Source organism: Rutidosis leptorrhynchoides, chromosome 4, assembly GCF_046630445.1.
Source record: "Rutidosis leptorrhynchoides isolate AG116_Rl617_1_P2 chromosome 4, CSIRO_AGI_Rlap_v1, whole genome shotgun sequence".
NCBI classification, from domain to species: domain Eukaryota; kingdom Viridiplantae; phylum Streptophyta; class Magnoliopsida; order Asterales; family Asteraceae; genus Rutidosis; species Rutidosis leptorrhynchoides.
Window position 1 is genome coordinate 34,754,606 of NC_092336.1, and position 12,248 is coordinate 34,766,853.

General features: G+C 32.8%; 1 protein-coding gene across 2 annotated transcripts; it reads right to left on the bottom strand.

Annotated features, from left to right (window-relative positions):
* Positions 1–2,275: 2,275 nt before the first annotated feature.
* On the bottom strand, positions 2,276–11,781 carry LOC139844423 (BEL1-like homeodomain protein 3). Of its 2 annotated transcripts, none has more exons than XM_071834650.1 (5): positions 11,690–11,781; positions 10,672–11,436; positions 10,216–10,586; positions 9,990–10,050; positions 2,276–2,814 (listed from the first exon to the last, which is right to left on the bottom strand). In XM_071834650.1, the coding sequence occupies exons 2-5, from the start codon at positions 11,353–11,355 to the stop codon at positions 2,515–2,517; spliced, it is 1,416 nt and encodes a 471-aa protein (XP_071690751.1). In that variant the 5' UTR covers positions 11,356–11,436; positions 11,690–11,781; the 3' UTR covers positions 2,276–2,514. The 2 variants fall into 2 exon arrangements, with proteins under 2 accessions (XP_071690751.1, XP_071690752.1); XM_071834651.1 differs by having other exon boundaries at positions 2,582–2,759.
* Between the last annotated feature and the right edge of the window lie 467 nt (positions 11,782–12,248).

Below are 12,248 nucleotides of genomic sequence, written 5' to 3' on the forward strand. Positions count from 1 at the left end.
TTTAAAATTTTTAAATACATTTTTAATAAGCCTATAATTTATATAACTCATTTTCGGATCACCGTTTGGTTTAAAATCACATAAGTTCCTTTTTAACTCGTTTAATTATCGATCGAATGACAATTGAGCGTTACCGTCGTTTACTAAATAACTTCAAAATCCTGTATACATATTCTATATACTATATTTATATATAGATATGTTTTAAATAATAATTATTGTAACATCCTATTTTTATTTTATTAATTTTTAATAACAACAACATATAATACTTCAAATTATATTCTGAATTATTGTTTATATATACATACACACATATCTATTTACAATTAATTGTTCGTGAATCGTCGAGAGCAGTCGAAGGTCAAATGATTTCATAACATAGTTCAAAGATTTTGAAATTCAATTTAGTAGACTTTGCTTATCATGTCGAAACCATATAGAGATTAAGTTTAAATTTGGTCGGAAATTTCCGGGTCATCACAATTGTTGCTAGGGATATTTCTCTACGAACTCAAAATAAAATTTTGCCCAATACATGTGTCCATGAGTAGTGGCCATTCTAGATCAAAATTCAATGTGTCCTCTAGTTATTGAAATTTATTTAACGGTTGTTTATCTTTAAAAAAATTATAAATCCGAAAGATCTATAAGGTTCTTTAGTAAAATTTTATGGTGTCCTCTGTAATCTGAAGACAACAACAAAACTCAACATCACATGAGTGGTATATGAGGAAGGTGAAATGTAGATAATCTTTCTCCTGAAGAATACTCGGTAAAAAGAATTTATTGTACTATCTTTCTCCTGAAGAGTACTCGGTAAAAAGAATTTATACTTTCTCCTGAAGAGTACTCGGTAAAAAGAATTTATTCTACAAATTAGTACTCCGTAGTATTACAGGCTTACACTGATTATAGTCTAGGGATTGCCCGTGTCCATGAGCCAACTTAAACAATGAAAAGTTATAAATTATAATTAGTTGAGCCCAAGATTAATTTATACCCCAAATTTCAGGACCAATGAGGCCCAATTACCGGCTTATTGGAACTAGCTTCTACATTACGGAGTATTTTGTAACATTTATTCTTCATATATTCTTTTATCGTTAAAAATACTCTTATATTTGTAGAATTTGATACATTAAAAATTGTTTCATGTAATTAGACAAATTACCCGCTTTTTATTCATTTAATATAAATATATATTAAAAATATTATTCTAACACAATATCCAAACAGATTTTATAGAAGTAATAGTTAAAAACGTACTGAAAATGATAAAAAAAGTTCAAGCGCTTGTAAATATAATTTGGGCTTGTCAATACCATATTTGTGAACTTGTTCGGGAAAAACAAACATTTAAAACAACATTTTTACTTATCTTAGTTTTGAACACATCAAACTGTTCATCTTTTTGAAACAGCACCAAGTCGTTGAGGCAACAAGCGACAATTACAATAAATAAGAACAGTTCATCTATTCAATCGTGCTTAATATCTAAACGCGCTCCAAGTGTATACAAGAGAAGCATCACTTCATCTTCTATCCCTTTAATTACCTTCTTAAAACATGGAAAGCGCCCACAAGGAAATTAAGCTTGCATTACGACATTTACAAAAATGCATTGAAATGTTGTACAATATCTGCAACAACGTGTAAAAACGTTTGGTGCATTTATAGCACTTGTGTTTGTGGATGGCAAAAAAATACTCCTATATTAGATCATATAAACCTCAAAAATTATACTCCGTATGAAATTTTTGTATCATCTTTAATTAAGAATTCTTAATTATATTTATATATATATATATATATTGGGTGTGTTTGGACGAAAGTAACTGGAGCTGGAGCTTATAGCTGGAGCTGGAGCTTATGAGCAGGAGCTGGAGCTTATTTTTGAAGCTGGTAGCTGGAGCTTATTATTTTTTATAAATGTTTGATAAACTAGCTGGAGCTTATTTTTCAGTTTATAAGCTCTACTTTTTTTCATAAGCTACTACAAGTAGCTTATTTTTTCTAGAGCTTATGATTTTCATAAGCTCTACTTTTTTTGTCTACCAAACGAAGCTTATGATTTAGAGGTTATTAAAATCATAAACTCAAGCTCTCATAAGCTTCCATAAGCTCCAATAAGCTACGCGCCAAACACACCCATTATCAAAAAAAGATGGCTTGGTCATAGGTCTGTTCTTATATAATATTTTATGTTCATTCTGCATATATTATGACACATATTACATATAAACAGATTAATCAAATCGTAACACTTCCATATTTCTTGTTTGTGAGAAAACATTCATGATGCCTACAAAATTAAATGAAATCCCAAACAACTTATCGCTTTATCACATCAGGTGAAACAGTATATATTTTTACATAGAAGCTAATTAGCTCCAAACAAAATTTTCACTATACCTTCAACCAAAACACCATCTTTCACATATTCAAGTCAAGAACACCACCTGTCCTTGTTCGTTGTCATGTACATTACTCAATGATCAAATGAACTTTTTGTTACACAACGAAATCATGTAGTAATTGTGGATCATCAAACCTGTACTGGTCTGCTAAGTCAATATGCCTTTGTCCCACGTATTCGTTCATTTCCATATCTTTTTCGAAGTCAAGATTTGTATTCTTTAGCAACATTTTCTCTTTGTCGTCTGAAGATGATGTTTGATCTATTGTTTCCTTCCCTGCTCGATCTGGTGAAGGTGATCTATTCAATTCTTGATCACGAAACTCTTCTTTGTACATGTCTTCAACCATTGGTTTCCATAGGCGTACACGTGCATTAATAAACCAATTCGCAATCTTATATACATATGAAAATGATAATTAAGTTAGTCCATCGAAACAACACTATCTGTAACAAGTAGTCTTTACATGTGCTTCTGCACTTAAAATATAAAGTGTCATTTAACCGGATCACAAACTTTTTTGATTAAAAGGATTAATGGATAAAATGATCAAAATGATACTATTACAAAAAAGTAAAGAGGTTTGTTCTGTTGGAAATACCCGTATAACCATGTGACCTCTTTACCATTTGTTAAATTGCATCCCCTAACTTTGCCTTAATGACAATAATTACCCTAACTAATATTTGACAGTTATTGATGGAATAACCGTCATAACTATATATACATGGGTGTGGTCTTTTATCTGTATTATGTCATATCACGTACTCTTTTTTCTCTCTGAAGAACACCAAGAAATAAAGAGATAATCTTTCCATCAGATTATTGACATAACTACAGTAATTGATTAATCCTAATGGCATCATCATCAAACCCTAATTTCAAAGTGATTCTTCCATCAAGTAAGTTTTCTCTAATGATTATGTTATGTGTGATTACATGTTATGATTGATCCTGTATGATATATAAATTAATTAACATGTGGTATCAGAGCAATTGATAACATATAATTCATATATAAATTTATTTTTGAATCGCTAAATCAAATGATATGATGATATCAATTTTGGATGATGTTCATGTTTTAATAACAATTAATTCTGATTCTGATATTAGAGCAAGTAATCGACAATCAATAAAAAAAAAAGGTTTTCGTCGGTTATATTTTGATGCTATTAAGTTAATCAATAGTGATCCATCACTGATTCTTGTTTGGGATGTTTGTCGGTAGTATAATATTATTAATAGTATTAAATTGATACTCGTATATGAAAGGATAAACATCTTAACCCCAAAATCAAGGTAACTGATTATAGCAAGTTAATTAATGAATGGTGATTCACTGAATACGTATACTGATGATATTACTTGTGGGGTTTTCCATGTTTGATTAATGTATTGAAATTAATTCAAGTATTGAATTGGATATTAATTGTGACCTATTCATAAAGGTGTAAAATTTACATTAATCATATATTATAAATTAATGGTTATAAAGTTAATTGTTAAATTTAATAATTGATATTTACATTAACTGTTATGCATTTGATCAGTAGTCGGTGAATGATGAATATCATAATCATAATATCATAATATGTTAACAAGATAACGTCATGTAATGTTACTCTCTGTTTATTTAACATTACTTCCCTTTTGATTAAATTTAGCCTAAATTTTGTGACTTCATGTTCATAAAATGTCATCAGTATGAACAAACATATAAAGTTTTTTTTTTGAAATCATTGGATTGATATATGAAATATGAATGAAAATTGATTTCTGTTTGTTTACTTCATGATGTATCAATCAAGGAGCCTACTGTTAATTCTGAATCGTATATATAAGTATATATGTATGAATTATATCCAAGTTTTTGATGGTAACTTTAACGTTAACTTAGACAATCGGCCCAACGAATGATTGTTTGAATTAATGTTAAAGTTTAAGTAATACCATTTTACACAATTGTTTATGTTTTCACTCATTGAACCCAACAGCTATTTGTGTGATAACTTAAACAATGAAATATATTATAAGCATAATTAACATATATACTATGTTTCTGCCCAACGGTGATATGTGATATGTATGCATGCTAAGTTTATTTAAAGATGTCTAACGATCCAACTTTCAACTAAACCAACGTAAGGTTGACAATTGGACAAACATCTTTATATGCCTATTATTTTGGTGTTCATAATAGGTTTTATATTATACTAATACACTTGACTTTATTTCTTTATATCCCATTAATTATTGATTAGCCTTATTTGAGCATACATTTAATTGTCAATCTATTTCAGCATCTACCTCAACTTCTAATACGGGTTGCTTATCCGGAATTGAGCCCTTAATTGGTACTAACTTTACAACATGGAGAGATCAAGTGAAACTTACTCTCGGAGTTATGGACCTCGATCATGCACTTCGTATTGACCCTCCTGCTGCACTTACTGATGCTAGTACATCAGATCAGAAACGTGCTTATGAACAGTGGGAGCGATCTAACCGTATGTCTCTCATAATCATTAAGAACTCCATATATGTTGCCATTCGAGGAGCCATTCCCGACTCTGAGAATGCAAAGGATTACTTAAGCTCCGTTCAGGAACAATTCAAGGGGACTTCAAAAGCCCATGCAAGTACTTTGATCCTCAAAATGTTGACTACTAAGTATGATGGGGTTAGTGGTGTTCGTGAGCATATTATGATGATGAGTGATATGGCGAACAAACTGAAAGACATGAACATGGAAATCAGTGAAGTTTTTTTTAGTTCATTTCATTATGACATCTCTCCCTATGTCGTTTGGTCCTTTCAAGATCAATTATAATACGCAAAAGGAGAAATGGACAATGAGCGAATTGATCGCCATGTGTGTGCAAGAGGAAGAACGCCTTAAAGTAGAAAAACCTGATGTCGCTCACATTGCTACTACAAACTCCAAAAAGAGAAAGGGCTCACGAAAGGGCAAGGGTTCAAGTGGAGATAATCAGACTCCAAATAAAGTCCAGAAAACAGGTGCAAGTACTAGCTCATTCCAAGCCTGTCCAAAATGCAGGTTTTGCCATAAGATTGGGCATATTCAAAGGGACTGTCCGAAATTCATGGAATGGTTAGCGAAGAAAGGTATTTTTGAATCTTTTATGATTAATGAAACTTTTAATGTTAATGTCCCTATTAATTCATGGTGCATTGACTCTGGATCCATGGTACACATTGCTAATTCTTTACAGGGATTCCATACAATCCGGAGATTGGAAAGAAACCAACGAACGGTTAAAGTCGGGAATGGAGTTGATTTAAATGTTGAAGCTGTAGGAACCCTTTCATTAATTTTGGAAGGTGGCTTTTGTTTAAATCTTCATGGAACTCTTTATGTACCGAGCATGACTCGAAACTTAATATATGTATCTAAACTAATTATTGATGACTTTATATTTACGTTTGGATACAATAAAGTGTATATTAGTTTAAATTCCCGTGTTGTTGGAACTGGTTGTCTTGAGGGAAACCTCTTTAAGTTATGTTTAGATAATCAATTTTCAGAATCTCTATTATCATATAACGTTAATGAGAATGAAATTCAAAATAGGAGAAAACAAGATCTAGAAACCTCATCAATGTTGTGGCATAAACGTTTAGGCCATATTTCATGAGACATAATGACTAGACTCGTGAAAGATGAAGTTCTACCTAATCTTGATTTCTCCGATTTTGGAAAATGTGTAGAATGCATAAAGGGAAAAATGACCAAAGGAAATAAGAAAGGTGCCACACGAAGTACTGGATTATTAGAACTTGTACATACTAATATATGTGGACCTTTTCCTTCGGGCATTGGTGGTCATAAATCATTCATTACCTTCATTGACGATTACTCACGTTACATGTACCTGTTCTTGATTAATGAAAAATCCGAATCACTTGAAATGTTCAAAACTTTTAAAGCGGAAGTTGAAAATCAACTTGACCGTAAAATTAAAGTGGTAAGATCGGATAGGGGAGGTGAATATTATGGTAGACATACAGATGTTGGTCAAGCTCCCGGTTCTTTCTTTGACTTTTGCAAAGATCATGGGATTATTAACCAATATACCATGCCAGGTACCCCTCAGCAAAATGGTGTTGCTGAGAGGAGAAATCGTACCCTTATGGATATGGTTCAAAGTATGTTAGCAAATTCAAACCTTCCCGAATTTCTTTGGACTGAGGCATTGAAAACGGCTGTTCACATCCTTAATAGAGTTTCTTCAAAGTCTGTCCCAAAAACACCATATGAAATTTGGACAGGAAGGAAACCTAGCTTACGATATCTACGGATTTGGGGATGTCCAGCCGAAGCAAAGATATACAATCCTCAGTTACGAAAATTGGACTTAAAAATCATTAGTTGCTTCTTCATTGGGTACCCAGAACGATCAAAGGGTTACCGATTTTATTGCCCGTCTCACAGTACCGGAATTGTCGAGACACGCCATGCTGAGTTTCTTGAGAATGCTAACAACAGTGGGAGTGGTTCATTTAGAAGAATTGAGCTTCAAGAGGCTCGAGATGAGACACCGATAATTCATGTACCCATCCCGATTAATACGCCACTTGACACCTCAAATGATCACTTAACTTCTGATGATCATCCAAATAATGTCGAGGGAAATGAACCTAACCCCGTGACTAATGTTGAACCACAAGAAACTCAACAGTCGTTGCGTAGGTCACAACGACAAAGACAGCCCACAAATTTTGACGATTACTATACCTATTTGAATGTGGCTGATTTTGACTTAGGAAAATGTGATGACCCTACTTCATATGAAGAAGCCATTACTTGTGACCAATATGCTCATTAGAGGGAAGCAATGAATGATGAGTTGAACTCAATGAGCAAAAATGACGTTTGGGAACTTGCTGAACTGCCAAAGGGTGCAAAACTCGTTGGATGCAAGTGGGTCTTTAAGACTAAACTTGACCCAAATGGAAATGTTGAGCGATATAAAGCTCGTTTGGTCGCGAAAGGGTATACTCAAAAGGAGGGCATTGATTATAAGGAAACCTTTTCCCCTGTATCGAGGAAAGACTCCCTAAGGATCGTAATGGCCTTAGTAGCTCACTTTGACTTGGAGTTACACCAAATGGACGTCAAAACGGCATTTCTTAATGGAGATATACATGAAGATGTGTTCATGGCTCAACCTCAAGGTTTTATATCTGAAGGCCAAGAACACTTAGTTTGTAAACTCAAGAAATCCATTTATGGGCTTAAGCAAGCTTCTCGTCAATGGTACTTAAAATTTGATGAAGTAATGAAGAAACACAACTTCATCAAAAATCAGGTAGATCAATGTGTGTACCTCAAAATGAGTGGTAGCAATTTTATTATACTTGTCCTTTACGTTGATGATATACTTTTGGCAAGTAATAATATTGATTTGTTGCATGAGTCAAAGCGTTTTCTTTCTAGAAACTTTGACATGAAAGATCTTCGTGAAGCCTCTTATGTTATAGGTATTGAAATTCACCGAGATCGAGCCAATGGGACATTAGGATTGTCTCAAAAGGCATATATTGAACGTGTACTTAATCGGTTCGGTATGCAACATTGCTCCCCAACGGTCGCTCCCGTGGTTAAGGGTGATGCTTTCGGATCTCATCAATGTCCGAAAACTGAGGTTGAAATTGAGAAAATGAAGCGAATTTCTTATGCTTCCGTAGTAGGAAGCTTGACGTATGCTCAAGTATGTACTTGACCAGATATCGCATATATATGTGGCATGTTAGGAAGATTTCAATCTAATCCTGGCCTACATCATTGGAAAGCTGCTAAGAAAGTATTGCGATATCTTCAAGGAATGAAAGAGTACAAATTAACCTACACAAGAACCGACAATCTTGAAGTCATTGGATACTCGGATTCTGACTTTGCGAAATGCAAAGATACTAGTAGGTCGACTATGGGATATATTTTCATGTTGTCAGGTGGGCCTATTTCTTGGAAGAGTCAGAAGCAAGTGCTAACGACGACCTCAACAATGATGGCTGAGTATGTTGCGGTTTATAATGCGACATGTCAAGCAATGTTGTTGAAAAACTTGATCACTGGACTCAAAATTTTTAATTCCATCTCAAGGCCATTGAAGATATACTGCGATAATAGCGCAGCCGTGAGCTTCTCGAACAGTAACAGTTCGACTGGAGCTGGTTTATACCTCGATACAAAGTACTTATTCGTACGTGAAAGAGTGGAGGAACAACGTATATGTATCGAGCACATTAGAACTCATGAAATGCTTGCGGATCCGCTAACTAAAGGTCTACCACCCAATGTATTTACAAGTCACGTGACTAAGATGGGTTTTCGTGGAGACCTTACATGATGTTGTAGTTTGTACTATTTCATGATAACGTTTAATTCTTAATGAAAGCGCTTTATGACAATATCTTTCACTATAATGTCTTGTTTGTCTATTTTTTACTTCAAATGTGTACACCTAATTTTCATTATAGACAAACTAATGTTGTGTACCACATTATGCTCTTGTCATTTTGGTATGAAGAAATCATACATTTTATAATAGTACCATTAGTATAATTGAAGGGGGTCCCGTGTCAAACGCGACACGTAAGGCTGTATCTTTTTGCTTTTGGTGTCATATGAAATGATGATAATTACGATAAACTTGGCCAACCTAATATAGTTTATCTACAAATGGTAATTCGGTCAAGTGGGAGAATGTTGGAAATACCCGTATAACCATGTGACCTCTTTACCATTTGTTAAATTGCATCCCCTAACTTTGCCTTAATGACAATAATTACCCTAACTAATATTTGACAGTTATTGATGGAATAACTGTCATAACTATATATACATGGGTGTGGTCTTTTATCTGTATTATGTCATATCACGTACTCTTTTTTCTCTCTGAAGAACACCAAGAAATAAAGAGATAATCTTTCCATCAGATTATTGACATAACTACAGTAATTGATTAATCCTAATGGCATCATCATCAAACCCTAATTTCAAAGTGATTCTTCCATCAAGTAAGTTTTCTCTAATGATTATGTTATGTGTGATTACATGTTATGATTGATCCTGTATGATATATAAATTAATAATTAACATGTTCATGATAAACCTTTTACATGGTCTTTTACATAGTTCTATATTGGAGAGAAATGAGAAGATATCAAAGAAAGAGATTTTGTTAACGACAACACTTAAAATTGTTACATTAATATTATATAATATCGACATACTCATTTTATATAAGTTTTCAGTTTTTTCGCCAAAAAAAATAGATAATAAAAAATAAAAAATAACGACAGCCTTAACGCTGTTACATAAATGTTATATAACAACCTTAAGGCTGTTATATAACGACAGGTTTAAAGCTGTCGTTAAGCATTTTATACAGTTGCATAATTTTTTATAATTTAGAGGTGGTGGTTACATGAATGTACAACTCTTTAAAGTGTGTGAAAAACGCAATAAAAACACTCCCTAATTTGCATATGTATAACAATATAATAACTATTCAAAGTTCTTAAGCTCGATTGTTAATATACCTGGCTTCTCGTGAGGCCGGTTTGCCTTGCAAGCATGATTTTCTCTGAATCTTTAGGGTAACTACAGAAAAATGGTGCACCGAAAATTTAGTTAAAAACACGTGATATTGACAATTCTAAAGTGGACTTATGTTACCTCAACTTAACAACCTGTATTGACACATTCATGTTGTCACCTCTAATTTAAATCTAAAGTAATAAAAAACCACTATTAAAGAAAACATACGGGTTAAGAAAATGTTCAAAAAGCCAAGCGCGAAGGATTGAAACTGAGCCTTCAGGCAACCCTCTTTGTGGTCTCCAAGAATGATGTATAGCACCAACCGGATTTAGTACTGTTCGTTGTTGTCTTAGCTGTTTTTCAACGTTACGCAAACGAGGTAAAGTTATGTCTGATGAATCATCTTGCTCTCCTAGGTTTTGCCGGGTCAATTGAATTTGGGTGTTAATTGTATCCCTCAAGCAACGAAAGTGTCGAGAAATTGTTTGTTGAGCAAGCGATGTGTATGATTTAGCAGCCCCACCTCCTGTTATCATATCTAATGATCCCTCAACGATTCGCAATTGTTGACAGTATTCGCGATATTTCCTATCTACCTACAACACAATAAATATGACAATTGTTTAATAATATATTTCAAGTAAATCAAAATTTGGATTCAAATTAGTTATGATCATGTACCTCATCTAACAAGGAGAAAAGTTTAGTCATCTTGTTTTGAAGTTCATTTTTTTCTGAAGCTGAAAGTTCGGATGAAGAACTTGTAGTAGACTCGATTTTGGAACAATTTTCGTTAAATTTATGTAAATTGTTGTGTTTATTCATCTTTAGCTGCCTCAAAGCTTCATGAATATTCACCATTTCTTCAAGTAATTCTTGTGATGGTTTAAGATATCTTGAATTGTATATTCTTGGAACAACCCCAGATGGGATCGCGTAATTAGCGCTTGAAACCGAGCATTCAACATTGTTCATAGGTCTTTCAAATGACGAAAAGTCAATGTTTTCGACTTTATTGCTTCTAAAAGTACAATGATCACTTGAATCTTGAAGAGTTGGATTTAAGTAATTATAGTGAAAAGAAGGTATATCCATGGAAGATGAACTTATTTGCATACCAAGACTAAGGGACAACTCTTGATGATTCTCAATTCTTGAAAGATTTTGAGGGTTTGACTGCGTTTGACTCGACAAAAGGTTTAAGAAAGATGGGTCAGTTGAATTATGGTTTTGGTACATAATATCAATGGGAGGTAAAGATGATTCTTGAAAAGAATTAAGTTGTGATTCTTGTTGGGTAAAAAGATAAGAACTTGGAAACATATTTTTTTGATGATTTGTTGAAGATGGATGATAAGTAGCCATCTTTAGTTTCAAGAAATAAGTCACTATCACTCAAAGTTTCATTTGCTGGTGAATGATCCCTTTAGAAGCTGGTGGAAATACCTAATATAACAAGAAAAAACAGAAACTAAATCAGAAATTATTAATCTAAAAACCATAAAAGCACCTTTTGATCATCCATATTTAGTAAAGATTCCATCTTTTTTCTAAAGAAAGTCATAACTTCAAAAGAAATACTCAAATAGCATGCTTTGTTATGAATATATCAACAAATTTACCAAGTAAACTTTAAACCAACATAAAAGTTACAAACTTTTAATGGTTTATGATCCTGGATTAAAAAAAAAAGGGGTACCTGAGATCTTTAACAAAGATTAGTATGAAGACAGAAACAAAGCAGAAGAACAAAATTCTTCTAAAAAGTGAGACAAAAAATGGATATGGTATGAACAAGATGTATAAATATTCCTCATATTATTATATATAAGAAAACCAGATTATTAAAATACTACTAAAAAACAAACACACTAACCCTTCTAATCATTGAACAATGACCATCCCAAGCATACTCAAACAATGAATTGAATGAAGTGGCAATAATTGGTTTTGAAGCAAATAAAATGACAAAAAGAAAACAAGATTACATATAATTAATCATAGAAGTTTGACAAGTTGCAAGAAAACAATATTATATATCATAAGAGTTTGTATAGTTGCAAAAACACCCAGCTCATTAAAAATTAATAATTAATGATATTATAACAACAATATAAACATTGTAGTAATAAAAAATATATATTCATATCAATTATGAAACAAGCAACCTACTATTCTCACGTGTGGACTAATTGTAGTAATAAAAATATAAATTCAAAGGTCAAATTATAGGAGGAAAAGAATTATGGGTATTGCTT